The following is an 18069-nucleotide window of genomic DNA, read 5'->3' as shown; positions in this document are numbered from 1 at the left end:
TTTTATAGTAATTGGTATAATATCATTCATTGATATATATTTCGTGATATTTTGTTACTATCACAATAATTTGCGTTCATATTGATTTTTAGATTGTCTTTAAATTTGTTGTTGTAAAAGAAAAGAGCAATATTTTCTGCCCAAAATCTGGCAAATATGCGCATTGATGGCAATTTATTAGACATGATTATGAATTGTAGTCTAATTTTGTATGGTTCACATAATTTGAAATAATATTGAGTATGAAAGAAATAAAACAATACAAAATCTACATTTTATACAATCTATGCTGGGCTCTTAATGGAGTTATAGGCATAGAGAATTGGGCTGGGCTCTTGAATCTACTTCATATTATAAATGGTTTCTACAAAATGGGTTTTGATTTTGAAAAATGAAGTTGCCCCATAAGACAATGTAGATGTAGCCCAATAACACTCGGTCCCAGTCCCATGAACCTAGTATGTAGTTATATTTCGTTATGATAATACTCCCTCCGTTTGGTATTAGTAGTTCGTTTTTCCACTTTGGTATTAGTAGTTCGTTTTTCCACTTTAGCATGTCTGTTAATAGAAGTCTCATTTGAATTTTCACTAACTCGTCTCATTAACATTTCATTACAAAATATACTTATAGAAGTATGACTTGCATTTCATTACTTTATTCAATTCACATCGCTCAAAACATGTTTCATAAAGAAATGAGACTCTTCATTGTGGATGGGAGAAGGATAATTTATTCTGATAGAAACTTGTGTTTTGATATGCAAGATAAATTACCACCACATATGTGTTAGTCTTTCAGCCTACCCCTCTCCATATTTAGTTGGATTAACATTAACCTACCAAATTGGCGAGCATCCTTAATTTTACGAATGTTAATAGGGTCAAGCCATAAGTTTTATGAATGCTAATCAGGCCAGTCTATCAACTTTCAGATCGGCCCTCCTTAAATTACTTATATTAGACTATAAATTCATTGAACTATAAATTTCAATTAAAATCTTCTAATTTTATAAGCTGTCCAGATTAATCCACGAATTTCGAACCGAACTCACATTCCTACATCGCCAAGTGATATGCATGCTAAGAAAGTAAGACATTATGCATCATTTTAATTTTTGCACTCCTAATTACTATTATAACGAACAATATCATTCGCAACTACCATATTCGCACGAGTGATAAAATCATTTAAAATAATCATTGCTTATCAATTATTAATACTAGTGGACGGCACTATATGACTATATCATCGTCGTGTAATATATATATATATATATATATATATATATAAAAGTCAATTTTCCTATGTTCAACATTTGGATATTATCAAATTTAAAGTACTACTTGTAATATATATATATATATATATATATATATATATATATATATATATATATATATATATATAAGTCAATTTTCCTATGTTCAACATTTGGATATTATCAAATTTAAAGTACTACTTGTAATTGTATAATAATATATCACAATTTAAATAACCGATCCACGAGTAAAGTTCAAAGCCTGCCGTTTAGTATGACTTTGTTTTATCCAATAATATTAAATCACCAAATTGCAGGCCACATCCATTAATTTCTATATTATCATCACGTTGAAAAAATCAAATTCAATTATCTATATTTAAAACATTGGAACCACTTTCACGAATATTGTGGCAAATAATCTTGAATTCTTTTTCAATTTTCCAATATAAACACAACTACGTATAGACTATACAATTCAGTCTAATACTATGAACTAGTATTATGTTGAATTGTTGATTAATTAGGCAACCGATTTGCATAAACTAATTGATTTGGTGGATTTAGCCCCGAGATATTAACATTTCAATTACTCCATTTATTTATCATGTGATACAACTAATTGCAGAAAGTATATACTCCATGTATAAAAATGTTATTCTACATACATGTAAGCAATCATTCTTTACTATCCCCTTGTTTGGTTCACATTAGCATTGTATCGTTTGTTCTAATACATTATAGTTTATTTTGATGCAAATATCTCAAAAGTGGCCATCGATGTCTTATTATTTTAATTTTCTCTATAACTTTAAATAAATGGATGAAATACCATAATTGGACTTTACATGGTATGTAGGTATAAAATTTAATACTATTAATCATAATTTTTAATATATTAAATTAAACTAAATATATAGAATAAAATAAATAACGGTAAACATGCATAAGCGACACACCTTGGCCTAAAGGCCCTACCAAAAAAATTATTTTTCAGTTATATAATCATATCAATTGGTTGGTATTTTTGGTGTAAGATTATCATGCAAAATCCCCATTCAACTAAAAAAAACAGAGACATATTATTCTATAGTAATGTGTGACAAAGACTAAGGAGTACTCCCTCTGTCAGTCATTAGGAGTGTCATTTCTTGGCAGCACAGGGTTTAAGAAATGTTAAGAAAAATGGGTAGAAAAAAGTCGGTGGAACAAGGGTCCCACTAGTATATATATTAGTTTTAAATGAGATGTGAGTGAAATGAGTTAGTGGAAGATGAGAGTCATATTACTACTATTTATGATAAAAGTGAACCGAGACTACTATTCGCAGTCGTACTAAAATGGAAAAACGGGATTCATATTCGCGGCGGAAGGGAGTACTATATTATTATTATTAGGAAATATAGTGCTTGACCAATTTAGTTACCTATTACACCACCCATACAGACAAGTCAAATATACATCCCCAATTCCATTATCTCGTCTTGTTGTACTCCTCATTGATACACACACACCCGCATGTATGTGTGTGTTTTTTGCGCACACATATATACACAAACATACACATTGAGAGAGAGAAAAAAAAAGAAAGAGAAGTGGTGTCAAATGGAGAAAGCAGCACCAAATAACAAGAAGCTCAAAAACAAGATTCTGAAGCTTCTTCCAAAGGCGATCTCCTTCAGCCCGCGGCGTGACACCCGGCCCGAGAGGCCCAAAACCCACCACAACAAAGCCTTCTCCGGCCCGATCATCCCGGCCGAGGCCCGTCGCAAGCTCAGGAGCTTCGAGACGTTCACGCACGAGCCGACTTCTCCGAAGGTCACGTGCACGGGGCGGGTCAAGCACAAGGGCAGGATTTCCGAGAAGACGAAGAAGAAGCAGGTTTCTGTACCGAAAGAGTTGAAGCCCGTTTCTGATCTCCCGCAGGCCGTGAAGAAGGCCAAGAAGAAGAAGAAGAAGGCGGGGATGATAAAGAAGTTTTTGAGGGGAGAGAGGAAGTGCGTTGAGGTTGAGCCCGAGGGTGGGAGCGCGCCGAGCCTGTGCCATATGAGGAAATTCGCGAGCAGCCGCGACACGTTTGCGAATTTCGATTGGGCGACGGCGGCGCAGATTGCGCCGGAGGATTGCTGCGATGGAGAGAGGGCGTATAGCGATGGTGACTATGATGATGACGACGAGTGCGGCGTACCTTTCTCGGCGCCAATATTGAGCGGCGGCGAATTGGAGCCGAAGAAGGAGATTAATTTGTGGAAGAGAAGGACCATGGCTCAGCCTAGGAGTCTTGAGTTGGATTTGGATGAATAGATCAAATTAATTAGGATAAATTATGCAATTCTCTTTTTCTTTTTCTTAATGATGATATTTGATTTTGTTGTTGTAGGTTCATTTAAAAGTTTGTACTATAATTATGTTGTACATATGGGTAGATATATTTTTTGAAACTATACTTTTTTGGTTTGAACGAGTTTGAGTTTTGTTTACTTGATCTCGTTCGAAGCTAGACTTTTTTTATTTAAGCAAACAAGTTTCAGCTATATATTCTTTAATTGGGTTAATTAATTGTCAAGTAGCAATGAATTTTCATCTATTTTTTAGTTTAACGTGTTATTTAAAAAATTGTGAATATATTATCATTCTTCAATTTCTTGTGATTAATGTACATAACGGCATCCCTCTATCATTCCCGATCATTGAAATATTGATATTTATTCGTGACATATCAACTTGTTAATTTAGGAGGATGATGTGTCCTATGAATTTTTAAATGGTGACATATAGCACCGTTCAAATCGGTATTGGATCTATAAAATTGACAAAATCAACAAGTACAAAATTTCATTAAAAATATTAATAATTTAAATATTCAAGAAGATAAATAAGAAATATATCTTCTTAATAAAGTTATAAATTAAGCAAAATAGTCAATCTAAAAGGATAAAATAGTACTTAATAACTTATTTATATTTGTACAGTAATGGTTCGCTAGAATATGGTTATAATATTTATCGAAACAAATTACATTTAGTTATGTGTAATATAGGGAAATAGTAAAATGACAACGCTATTTTGGATGACACTGTACCACTAATCATGACCATTAGATATAGGAATAGTATGATACACAAACTGCCACATGGCATCATAAATATATACAAAAAGTATGGGATTAGGCGTGGAGGGGTATTAAAGGTATGCCACTAAACGGTTTTATTCTTTCCTAAATTCAAGCAATTAATGTGGTAGATAAGGTAAGTTATTATTCATCTATTATTATGGCACGTTTGTTTTGTACCAAATATAGTTATTTTCTTATAATGTATTATATGATTTTCTTAATTATTATTTTTCATTGCTTAATTTTTTTATATGCAGCATATTGTTTCCTTTTATTTAATATTGTTGTAGTATTATTTTATTGGTGGAGTTTATATTTAATGATTTATTGTAATTTATTGATTAGTTGTTTGTATTACCAATTTCATATGTCAGATTGTTTGATTAAATATATTATATTGCTTGTTTATGAGTATGAAGTTGCATATCATTGTTTAGTGATTCCTTATTTGTCATTTTTGTGCTAAAAATAATAATAGAAGCTATATTTCATGCCTTATATACTTTATTGCTTATTAGTAATAGATATCGATTTGTGCTTGTTGTGGTGTAAATTTAACAATGACTTTGCATCGCATTTTGCTTGATAACCATATAGATTTCAGGTAATATTCGCAATTGATTTTGAAACTACAATTTCGCTTGGTTACATTTGATGAATTGTTTGGGTGTGCATTAACATATGCTTATAATAATAATTGATCCCTTATGTGTGATTAATGTTCTAAATCTCAATGTGCTGAATGACAAACATAACTCGATATCTACAGTTATCTTCTCCAGGATCTTCGTTTGCCTTCCTTTTCTAACCATCGTAATAAGCGCGAGTCCTGTGTTGAATGACCGAAATTATTAGTCTATTGGCTTGTTCTCAAGTTTGACAAGAAACAAGCATATATGTATATATGTAGTAAGCAGATATACGATAGAACACAAGCAATTGAATTAGCAAGCATATATATGGAATCACATAAGCATTTTTCATACTAGTGGCAAGCAATCTGGAATCCTTTTTGTAACCATTTTAATTAGACGACCAAAACTATTAGACTAAAAGCTCAGTCTTAAGTATGTCAATTGTCAAGCAGCAAGCAAATACTCCCTCTGTCCCATTAGAAATGAAATGTTTTCCTTTTTAGTTTGTCCCATTAAAAATGAAACGTTTCCTAAAACGGAAACATCTCTATCTCTACTTTTTCATCTCTCTTACTTTACTCTCTCCTTATTTACTCACAAAACAACACTACATAAAAACATGTGCCAATTCACAAATGTTGCATATTTAATGGGACGGAGATAGTATATAGTAAGCATATGCACAGTAACAACATAGGTAATTGAAGTAGCAAGCAAATATATTGGAACATACTAGCGTTTTTCGAACTTGTGTCAAGCAATTCGAGATAATTTTTTTAACTATTCTAATAAGCAAGTCTCATATTCAATAACCAAAATTATTACATTGTTGGCTTATTATCGAGTATTCCAAGCATCAAGAGATATGTAGAAAGCAGATATATACTAAAACACAAGCAATTTTAGTGGCAAGCAGATATATGGTCACACACAAGTATTTATCCAACTTGTAACAAGCAATTCGAATTTATTCAAAATTGAACCCAAACAAAATCAAAACTCAAAATCAATATAGTAACTGATAGAGATATCAAAGCAAACAATTGCATACACGGCAATTACACTCATCAACAATGTCAAATCAAAAGAATTACCCAATCTGTCGCACCGGAGCAGGAATCAAGAACATTAGAGGAGCTATGAATAGATGTAATGAGAAACAATTAGAGAGAAAGGCTGGTAGTTACTGTAATCGATGGAGAGAACTGGTGGAATTGAGAATTGGGGGTGACTCTGGAATCCAGAATTGTGGCGGAGTGAATTGGTAGAAGAGCACTAATTAATTGAACATTTCTTCCTAGGGTTTTTGGATTGAGAGAGCGTTGTGATTAATTGGATAATAGGGGAAAGAGAAAGATGGGAGAGAGTTATGGCAAAGTGGGAGAAAGAAATTCAAAATCAAAGTGCAAAATAACAGGGATTTTCAAATCATGCATTAGTTTCTTATATGAAAAAATGACTAAAATACCCATTCAAGCAATATTCTGTTAACAAGCAAGCAATCCGGACTCTATTTCTGTAATCCAATCTCATCTATTCATTTAAGAAATCGGATGGCTTATAATGATGATAGGTTGTCATTTTAACTATGTTGTCACCGCAGTGCACCCCGTGTAATATAACATCAAAGAGGGAGTATGTATAGTACTACTATAACTTGCCACCACGTTACCGATCTCATTCTAGTTTATTATCAATCTCTCTTCATAAATATGCTCCAACAACGATAGGCCAGGAAGAACATCTAAAAGCAATGCCTAAATAGTGATCTTTTTTCCTTCTTCTCTTCTCATCCCAATCTCTAGCTAGACATCTTCAATTGATAATTACAATATCTAAATCAGGTATGCTATTCACTTTTTTTCCACCGCTCATCCCAATCTCTAGCTAAAGTATCATCGATTGACTACAATACCTAAATCGTTTTCTTTTTCACTTTTCTCTCTTCTCATCCAATCTCTAGTGAGAGTATCTTTTCAACATTTTCCTTTTTTATTCGACGATTGATAATTGTAATATCTCAATTATGCTTCTTTTTCACTTTTCTCTCGTGTCATCGCAATCTCTTATATGAAAGGTTCTTACTAGTTTTGATGAAATGCCTAAATATTTAAATTTACTAATCTAACTTTGTGTCTATGGTAGTAACTCCCTCCGTTCTGTTTTGTGTCAAATTCGTCAAAAATATATTGTAAAGATATTAATAAAAAAATATGAGTATATAATAAGTTTATTATGAATATATACCCTTTAAGGTATTGAGGGTATTTTCGTCCAGAAAAACTTGAAAATAGTAAAAAAGTACTTCAAATGATATTAACTCATAGTTGATGGACCTTAAATGATATTTTCAAAGTTCACGGACCTAAAATGATACTTTGGCAAAGTTCGTGGACCAAAAAAGATGTTCCATCTTTTTCAAAATGGTGCAGAAAATGAAACGTCTCTATTTACATGGTACGTGAGGGAGTACTATTAAAAAATAATTTCTTATAAAAGATTATTAATAATAGTTTCCAATCTATTTTTGTAATGACTCAAAATCTTATTCTACTAATTGAAAGGAAAACTTACCAGCTGAGTTAGGCATTGCCCAAGTATTTAATGAGTTTAAGGGAATAAATTTTATGCATTAGTTGTTGATTACCCGTGCTTATGTGGCCGACACGTTTACTAGAAAACATGCTAAGAAATCAATCATTCTTTTTGCGAAATTATTGGGTAATTTAGTGAAGATTCTGGTGGCAACCATGGAGTTATTTAGGATAATTTTCAAATTTAACACGCAATTTTCAACATTATGATTAATACCATCTTATACAACTTTCTACCAAATGCCGTTGTCTCAATAAAAGTTTCTCACAATCAAGAGATTGTTTTCAATTTCGGTAAATTCTGTTTTTACTTTCTACCGTATAACTTCTATTGATAGAAATAAAATAATAGTAGTACGGAGGAGTACTATTAAATAGAGGATTGCGTATGTGTAAATAAGAGATGAATAATTAAAAATGAATCAGACTACGAATTGGAGTCACAGATGGAGATATCCTTGAATCAAAATGCATAGGATAAATTGATGGAAAAACTATGGAATTCAATTAAATTTTGGGCAAATTTAAAACTAATTTGAAAATTTGTGAAATTTTTATTTGTATTTAATATAATCGTACGTACATTACCACAGTTAAGTTAAACAGTAGGAGTATAATTTATCTGTAAAGAAAAAAACATCATTTAATTGAAAATATCAGCAATTGCAATATATATATATATATATATATACAATGCAAAAATTCCAATAATTCAACAATACATCATATGTTGCCTATTAAATATTTCGTTGTGGAAGAATAATTTTGAACTGTTCCAAAATTCATGTTTGTTCCACTGATTTTTAAAGCTGCGTGATGCAACAGAATTCCACTATTTTTGCATGATTAGCTTACTTAGCCCGGCCTAAAAATACTTTAATTCCAAATTATAGAATCTCCGGCTATATAAAAACAAAGAGTAGCAAATAAAATATACATAATCCGATAAAAATAAATGTGTAATAAATGCAGAGGGCACACCACCATGATCATCATAATCATCATCTCATACATAGAGTTCAAATACAAAAATGAGACGATTCACATGAGCATTTAATTTGCGGTGGCACGACACGACGTCGTCTACTTAACGGTGACCTTTCCGACCATGCCGGCCCCTTGGTGAGGAGAGCAGTAGAAGGAGTAAGTCCCGGGCGCCGTGAGAGTGACGGCGTAGGTCTCCCCCTTGGCGTTGAGGAGGTCCTCCTCGGACATCGAGATCTTGGAGGCGTCGACGCCGGCGGGGATCTCATCCTCGTCGAACACCACGTTGTGCGGGAACCCGGCGTTGTTCTTGAACACGATCTTCTCCCCCGAGGCGACCTCGAAGTCCTGCGGGATGAACACCAGCCCCCCGTCGTCGCTCCCGAGGGTCACCTCCAGTGCGAGGGCGTTGCTCGCCACGATGGCCGTGGCGGCCGTGGCGGCCACCGCCAGCCCCAAGTCCCTCAGGGACGCCCGCACGGACGCCCTGGGGGCGGCCATGCGGACCGAGGCGGGCTTGGCGGAGGAGCTGGAGGACCCGGACTTCAAGCCGGTGAAGGATGGGATGGAGACGGCGGCGGAGGTCATGGCGGCCATTTTTTCTTGTTAGTGATAGTGGTGGTGGGAAATCAAGTAAAGTTGGGATTAAATATTTGGTGGGGGTTTAGTGTGTGTGGTGTGTGTTTTTGTGGATGAGATAAGGAATGTCTGGTTGAAGATATAGGGATTCATCTCATTGGGTGGTTTGGATACTACTACTATCCAATATCATGGGATGTGAGGTGGGAAATAATTTAATTAAATCATGTGTATATTGATTTGTGGAAGAGGATATGAGATGTGGATTTCATCTAATTAAAGGTGGATTTTATTTTGAGATTTTAGCTATGTAAAAAAAGAAAAGTAGTGAAAAATTACTACGTATAAAAGACTTGTGGCATACCACGATTTATCAAATTATATTAAGAGTAATTGCCAAAAAAAAATTTGAATTCTAGTTTAACCAAAATATCTAAAACCAGTAAAAAAAATCGTAAAATTTGTATTTTCCCATCCAACACAGTGAAATTTTTGGGTGAATAATATCTACTCATATACACACTAAACTACATTGTTATACTTAAACACAATTTAAATAATGAAAAATCCAATATTTCAAAAGAGTGTGAAAATAACCCGAAAGTGAAAACAAGCCCATATACGAAAAAACCCTCTTACAGGAAGTAGAAGTGGAAATAGGCTTCATTTTGAAAATAAAAATAAATTTAAGTAGAAGCAATGCCTCAGAAAGAAAGAATATAGAAGTGGTGGAAAGAAGTTCTACTAGTAGAAGGAAATTGAAATATTTTGAAGAAATATATAGGGGATTAAGCAATAGATTTTTCAAGTACAAACGGGCAAAGGTGTAGTACTTAGTGGTACAACACAAATACAACATTGTGGTTTTGCCAAAAGAGTCGTACAATTCGAACAAGGACAACGTTTATTGTGAAATCGTAATTAACCACAATTTATTCCCTAATAATTTCTATTTATCTTAATTATGGAGTAATTAATAAACCAATTGCAAACGTTGGTAGTTCAAGGTTTTGTATAAATATATTTCCAAAATTAACTTTTGGTTCATGGTTCCTCGTAAATTTATAAGTTTTAACAACTGCATGCGTGCTTATCCGTCAGCCACCATCATATCGCGTATAGAGCACATCGATTTCCTATTCCTTTGTGACAAACAAATTCTGGTTCGTCCCATAACTTCAAAACGATATCGTTTAACTGAAAAACACCAACAATAGAGGTAATTCGATTTTTTTCTTGTGAAAGTTCCTAACACTTTTGTAGCTCATTTTCTTTTAAATTTGCAGGAGGCCAAATTTGACCAAAACTCATGGTTATTCGGCCAAATTGTCTTTCAACAAAACCCCAGACATTATTTATGTGAAGAATAGAATGGTGCAATACCTAAACTGGGAATTGGAGAAACCCAAGTATACTGATATATATCAAACACTAAGCTTTACACATGTATGCTATTTATTGTGGCAACACCAAGATCACATTATCACTATCTACAAACACTATGTTACAGTCAATAGAATGTAGAACAAAGTTGAGTATACAAATACAAGTCACACCTCTCATATACCCGGAAAGATATCATCGCCCTTGTCCTCGTCCTCGTCCATGTCAAAGAACTTGAAGCTCATGCCATCGTTCGCATTTGGATTGAAGCTTGGATCCACATAGCACTTCATCTCGTGGAAAAGATTCAAATTGTCCACCAGTTTATGGAATACATTGCATCCACAACACTATATCCACAAACAAGAACAAGTGAACAAAACCATATAAGTGCATCTTCACCCAATGAATCAACACCAGTATTGCCTAAAAACTATTGATCAAAAAAGGTTTTAACCTTCCAACTATCAAGAATACTATAGTACTATGTTACTATATACAAGTGCTTGAATTGTAGACAAGGCTTTGATGAGTATGGAGCCTGAAAGAAAGTGAATAGATCTACGACCACAATTTAGGCTTTCGTATAGTTTATAGAGTAAAGGCCAAAAGTGGTCCCTAACATATGGTCGTTTTATCAATTTGGTCCTAAACATTATCTTTTTTATTATTTGGTCCCTCACAAATGAACTCCGACTCCTCCAATTGACGGAACCGTCAATAATAGACGGTCAACGTCATTTCTGCCGCCAACCTCAGCTTCGGCAACTCTCCAACTCCATCTCCGCCCTCTTCCGGCGCCACCTCCGCCGCCTCGTGTCCCTCCTCTCGTATCCCACCCTCTTCACCCGCCGCCCTCCGATTCTCCGCCTCCGCCAACGGCACCCAATCCGACCGCATAACGTTTCCGTCGAGAGTGACGAGGACCTCGCGGTAGACGCTGTCGGAGACGTAGCCGGCGAGGATGGCGCGCCACCACGAAGGCAGGGCGTCGAGGAAGTTGGGGTCGTGGTGGTGGAGCTCGCAGAGGAGGAGGAGGACGGCGTCGAGGTCTCTGAGCTTCATGTAGGCGGAGAATCGGAGGGCAGCGGCGGGGGAGGGGCGGCGGTGGGGTTGCGGATGGCGTGGGTGAGGAGGGTGAGGTTGGAGAGGAGGTGGCGGGCGACGAGGAGGGACTTGTGGTGGAGGGAGAGGGATTGGAGGTGGCGGAGAGTGAGGGTGAAGAGGGTGGGATACGAGAGGAGGGACACGAGGCGGCGGAGGTGGCGCCGGAAGAGGGCGGAGATGGAGTTGGAGAGTTGCCGAAGCTGAGGTTGGCGGCGGAAATGACGTTGACTGTCTATTATTGACGGTTCCGTCAATTGGAGGACCGATTCAGGTCGGAGTTCATTTGTGAGGGACCAAATAATCAAAAAGATAATATTTATGACCAAATTGATAAAACGACCATATGTTAGGGACCACTTTTGGCCTTTACTCTAGTTTATATTTAGGTCCAACTCATTCATATTATGGATAGGATTATGGTTCGCTTTTTGTATGTATATTCCCTCTCTCACTGTAAATTGAATCCAAGAATATATAGTGAAATCTTAGGCTTCACATCACCCCGACATAGATACCATACCTATCATATCGAACTAGGTAAAAAATTCTTATGATTATTTCGATTATGTTCATGATTAGCTTCTCCAAGATAATAGTACTAGAAAATGGCAGCTCTTTTGGTGCACCAACAAATTGGGAATCGTATAATTGCACAAAAAACATGAAGTTTGGTTAAATTCTGCCACCGAATTCTTTGCCCGGAAACAATTGTAAATAAACTTAAACTTCATAGTTTTGTCGACTAATTATCTAAGCTTCGGAAAAAGCAGAATTTAACCAAAATTCATAGTTTTTCCGGCAATTTGCACTTTTCAAAATATACCTGAACAAAGACGGTGCCGTCGGTATAGGCATGTGGGTTGATCGCCCGGGTTGTGCGCTGGCCACAGACGTTGCACGTGAAGGCCACGCGCATCCGCCGCCGCGGAGATTTAGTGAAGAGTGACCACGGGAAAGTGGACACACGCTCCATTCCCGAATCAAGGCCCGACCCGGCCGGCGACGACGGGCCTTCCATACCCGACCCGGTCGTCCATCCCCTCACGTTGGCCGCGCTCAGAACCAGCCCCATCGCCGCATCCTACAAATCCCCAAATTCGAGATTAATCAAATTTGCAGCTCAACTGTTCGACCAAATTACTGAACCAACTATTTCAACTCAATATAACGAATCTTACCTCCGAAAGCGTATGATTTCCGAGGATTGGGACGAGCTTGAGATCGGGATCGCCGTTGCCGTTGCCGCTGTTTCTATCATCTACATCACAATAAGATCAGAAAAATCCGATGGTGTAAGAGGGGAAGAAAGAGAGAGAGAAAGGTGCTGACTTTTGGCGGAGGTGGAGAAGCGCAGAGCTCGCCGGGAAGAAGGGTCTCTGAATTTATCGGTGGAGAACATCGCCAGCGATACGGCGGCGGCGGATGTGGTGGTGAGGGCCTCCATTTTATGCGTGATTGAGTGTAGAACGCTTCTATGATTCTAATTTGGGAAGGGAAATATGTGATGGAGAGATCGAAGATTGAAAAGCTGAATTGGATTGGGTTTGTGTTTTATATACAGTTGAGGAGGTGGTTGATCGCCGCCTTTGATCGGAGAATGAAGATGATTTTTTGAGAGATTTTTTCTAGGAATTTTGGAATACTGGTGTTCTGATAGAGACAGGAATACTGGATCTGATGTTGGGCTTCATTTGGGCCCGATTTAGTATGTAATTTTGGGCCTTTTTTTAATGGTTAGTGACTCATAAAACAGTATGTCTCCACCATTGACCAATTTATTGGAGGGAAATGCCTAGATAAGAGTGGCGATCATATAAATTGAAACTCATTTTCATTTTGGCTTCTTAAATATTGTGAGGTTTGGAGAATATTTTTAATTTTTCGATCAACAAGATTCACAACGAATGCATTAACCTGCTAGATGAACGTATCATTAAAGTTCCAACACTTTTAGCGCTAAAAATTCCACTTTAGCACTTAATTTCATGGTAACTGATTGATTTTATGAGTACAGAGAGCATCTTTCGTGAACACCTATATCAAGCATCACTGACGTATAAACTATAGTTGGTGCTAAAATATTTATTTATTTGGGCAAATACATGAAAGATAACGAAATTTGGCCAAATTCTGCTTGGTCCTTTAGCTTTAAAAATCAATCGAAAAGACTATGAAATATTGATTTGTGTGCATATCTCATAGCAAAACAAATGGTGTCAAAGATAAATAGTTAAATGATATCGTTTATTCATAATGAAAAAAATGACGTCGTAGTTTAACAATATGTTACACATGGACGGTCGATTCATAAAATCGTAATTCATATAATTAGTTTTACAAAAACATAAAGCATTCATTTTATTCTTTGTTCATTTACTAACAAATACTAGTAAAGTATTTACTAAAAATATAGAGAATCAAACTTTAATTAAATGCACCTGTCCCACTCTTCACTCCTACCTCTTCTTAAATGCCCATATTTCCTCCCATTTCAACTCCACCGTTATGTTATCACTCTCCATATATATCTATATATCTCTCAACATTCTCTGTTCATCATCCTATATACCACAAATATTAGAGAGAGAGAGATAGTGTGTGTTTCTGTGTGTGAGAGATGTTGAAATAGTCACTATGATGTTGGCTCGGCTCACTCAGAAATGACATTATATTCATCTTGACATTCAACGTTTCTGATTGAGCCGTGTCAATATCTTAGTGCGTTTTTCACTTACCATAATTGTTCTTCATTTTGCTACCATAGTATATTCTCAGCTTCATCAGGTTTGGGTTTTATATCTATTTAATTTTGAAGAAAAAACACAGACATATTATAGGAGTATGTATTTTAATGATTCCTCCTTCGTTGTAGTATTATTTTAGAAATTGTATACTTCTACATGTTTGTTTATTTTGCTTGAATACCATGGCTGATACAACCTTACTACTTACTACTGATCAAAATAATGAATATAAATATATGGATTTTTCTTAATTACAATGCTAAAACATTATTCTACCGCTAGATAAATAGTGGGCACACCTTTCTCTTTACAATTGATTTTAATTGGATTCGTTTTTTACTACGCTTTAAATCTATGGATTTTCAAGATATAAATGACCAAATTTCACTCTAAAAGTATATTTTATTGTATATTTGTGATAAAATCATACTAAAAATTGACGCATCCTATCTTTATTCCAATTTATTGCTATTTTTATGGTGAATATTTATTTCAACTTTTCAATTTTCAACTAGTATTTGTTATGTATTTCACCATCTCACGCACTTCCTTTATGTAGATTTCAAATTTTATTTTTTTATAAAAACAAAAGAGTTAGTTGAAAAGAGTAAATGCGAGAGGTGGTATTGTTGGCACAACCATAAATGTTAAGAACAACTTACACTGCAATGATTTATGACACAAAAGAGAATCTCTGCAAAAAATTTGTTTGTCAAACCTTAATAAAATCATGCAGACAAATTATCGCTGTGAATATAAATCTTATTTTAATAGATATATGGAGTCTAAATTAATAATAGTCCACCATTGCTAATTTTGCTCAGATATTATTTATAGTATTATAAAAAATAATCTAACAAAACCTTTCAATTTTTATACAACAACATTTGCTTTCATTGAGAGTTGAACTCAAGACCTCCCGCTTACTAAACGGGTGCTCTAACCAACTGAGCTATGAAAGCTTTTGGTCAAAAATTTGATGTTTACGTTCTTCATTTATTAGAATATATGAATGCCAATTATAATTATGATTTCATTTAATTCTTTATCAGTGTTACAAAATACACACCGACCGTATTTTAAAGATTTCTTTTCTATACAAACAATGTTATAGATTACAAGGCCCAAAAGATAAAATTGAGATGTAAATATTTCATGTGACTAGGCCCATGATTATAAACGAGCCCAGCCTAACAATACGAGCCCTATTTCCTCATATAAAAAGAGCCGAGCATATGAATGTTGAAATTATATTAAGTGGGCAAAAATTGACGACAAAATTTTAAAATTTGGTCCAATTCTAATTAGCCAGAAAAATCATAAAATTTAGGTATTATCACACAATGAAAATATAATTTGCCTATATGTATTTTTGATATTTTTCAATTAAACGACGTTGTTTAACTCACCGATGGTTGCGTCAACATATGATTCCCGGCCCCTGACTGCCATATCAAACATAATATCATCAAAAAAAATTTGTAGACTAATTGGAAACAAATTCAAATTTCAAGATTTTTCTAGCTTATTTTTGAAATTGTGTCAATTGTGGAGTAAGTACTTCATTTCTCCGTCAATTAAAATATATGTTGTCATTTTGATCCATTCTATTATTATTATTAACTCATTTATCTAGTAGTATATTTTAGTACTCCCTCCGGTTCTTTATAGTTGAGTCATTTTTTCATTTCGGGAATTTTTTCATGCTTGAATCATTTCCATATATGATACTAACTTTTTTTTCTTTCTTACTTTACTCTCTCTCTTATTTTATTCTCTCAACTTTATTTACTTTATATTTTATTCTCTCTACATTTTTCTCTCTCTTATATTTTTATCTATTTATTTTACACATTCAATATTCATTTCTAAAACTTAATGCCGAAAAATTCTACATTCAACCATGAAGAAACAGATAGAGTAAGTTTTTCAGCCCGCTTTTCACAAACATAAAAAAGCGCAACTACAATAGGATGAAGTAGTTAATATTTTTGCAGGAAACAAGGATGATATTATGAAAAAGAAGAAATAAACATCGGGTATTGGAAAATGAAGAGGAAATCTAGAGCGATATGGAAGAAAGAAAATATATTGAAAAGACCAGTCGAATAAAGGCTACGAATTAACTATGATCACTATAAACAGTCATCGTCAATGTACTCATCATTTAGGTGTTAGAACTCCATGCACCTCTCTCTCCACTCTCTCAACCATTTTTTAATGTTACAATACAAAAGTGTCGATCCTATAACTACATCATTCACTAGTGTAGTAGTGCCACTTTTTTATTCTCTCACGTGATAGACACAGTATAATCATTATGCATGTGAGATTATTAGTGAGAATCAATTTTATTCATTGGTTCATACATTTATAATGGAGCTCCAATCCTACTCAAATTTTAAAAAATTCTACTACTACGACTACTTTAGATGTAATTAATCTCAGATTCTCAGAGCAAAATTCATTGTTTATAATTAATGTAATTAATGCTTATAGTTTTGGAAAAACACTAATTAGCGCAGTATTCCCTCAAGAAATATACTTATTGATGAAAAATAATTAATATAGAATCTTGAGTAATAGTAGTACTGTTCATGAAAAGCCACTGGTCATTTTATTTTAGGGTGTCAAAGTTGTTCTGACACAGGTGACTGAAATTGGATTTTACAACACAACTGTCTACCGGATTATTTAAAAGTTACCCACAGCTATGCTTAGCTGATCTTTCTTAAAGTTAAACAGAAATGAAAATTTTTAATTTCAGTATTTTAATGAAATCCATTTGAATAATCCATATCAAGACTATACTCTTGATATTTTAAAATTCAATAGATATTCGATTACTTATAGTACAAGATATTTTTTAATCTATTTATGGAAAAGTATAATTTACTGAAAATATGTTCAAAATAAAATAGGTATATATCTTACATAAATTCATAATGATGTAGCAGAATATTTTTAATAAAGTCCAGCAATTTGATAGGATACTTTTTCCTATTTTATTATAAAAAAACCCTGAGTTTTTAGAGGGATTACACCAAAGGGAATGGATTTCCTACTGTGCTTCGTACACAATAGAGGGTGTTGTGAGCTATCGTAACAGTGTAGCATTTTATTTATAAAATAAAATATTAAAATAGACATTAACCCTCTTTCATGGAGGAAGCACAACAAGGGATCTATGCACTTCAACTTCACCAAGCCTTCAAATTAACATGGGCCTAAGAGAGAGACTTCTCGCACACCAAAATTACTAGAGTATTAGAATAATCCATCAATTTGATAGGTAACATTTTTCATTTGAAGCCTGAGTTTTTAGAGAGTTTTCACCGAGCTCCAAAATTAACATGGGCCTAAGAGCATCCTCAATGTGGCTCATTGAAAGCTCGAACTCGTCCCGCCGGGACGAGCTAGCAATGAGACCGGGTTGCATGCGTCCAATCTCGCCCGACAACTCGCGATGGAGGGGAGGCCGGCGAGCCAGTGCCTCCACCTCTCCACGTGGTGAGCTGGGATTGGCGTGTGACGCCCAGTCGCCATCGTAATTTCGGATTTTAAGTTTTTAAAATCCAAATATTGAAACAAAATAAAACTATTTAAATTAATTTTTGAAAAATAGCCGTTAATGGGCGTTGGAAATTTAAATTATGTAACTTTTATT

General features: G+C 34.8%; 3 protein-coding genes and 1 non-coding gene across 4 annotated transcripts; 1 reads left to right on the top strand and 3 right to left on the bottom strand.

Annotated features, from left to right (window-relative positions):
• The first annotated feature begins 2823 nt into the window (after window positions 1-2823).
• Window positions 2824-3722, top strand: LOC125219308 (uncharacterized protein At1g76070-like). Its single transcript, XM_048121250.1, has one exon. It carries the CDS (start codon window positions 2867-2869, stop codon window positions 3563-3565), a length of 699 nt encoding a protein of 232 aa, XP_047977207.1. The 5' UTR covers window positions 2824-2866; the 3' UTR covers window positions 3566-3722.
• Window positions 3723-8591: 4869 nt separating this feature from the next.
• Window positions 8592-9348, bottom strand: LOC125223331 (plastocyanin-like). The gene has a single exon (XM_048126435.1). The coding sequence runs from the start codon at window positions 9184-9186 to the stop codon at window positions 8689-8691; it is 498 nt and encodes a 165-aa protein (XP_047982392.1). The 5' UTR covers window positions 9187-9348; the 3' UTR covers window positions 8592-8688.
• Window positions 9349-10563: 1215 nt separating this feature from the next.
• On the bottom strand, window positions 10564-13277 carry LOC125217944. The gene is made up of 4 exons (XM_048119525.1): window positions 12988-13277; window positions 12837-12916; window positions 12482-12739; window positions 10564-10901 (listed from the first exon to the last, which is right to left on the bottom strand). The coding sequence occupies exons 1-4, from the start codon at window positions 13100-13102 to the stop codon at window positions 10728-10730; spliced, it is 627 nt and encodes a 208-aa protein (XP_047975482.1). The 5' UTR covers window positions 13103-13277; the 3' UTR covers window positions 10564-10727.
• Window positions 13278-15290: 2013 nt separating this feature from the next.
• TRNAT-AGU lies at window positions 15291-15364 on the bottom strand. The gene has a single exon. It is a non-coding gene; the product is annotated as a tRNA-Thr (tRNA).
• Between the last annotated feature and the right edge of the window lie 2705 nt (window positions 15365-18069).

This window comes from Salvia hispanica, chromosome 4 (assembly GCF_023119035.1).
Source record: "Salvia hispanica cultivar TCC Black 2014 chromosome 4, UniMelb_Shisp_WGS_1.0, whole genome shotgun sequence".
In the NCBI taxonomy this organism is placed as follows: domain Eukaryota; kingdom Viridiplantae; phylum Streptophyta; class Magnoliopsida; order Lamiales; family Lamiaceae; genus Salvia; species Salvia hispanica.
This window is presented reverse-complemented; position numbering and strand designations above follow the sequence as displayed.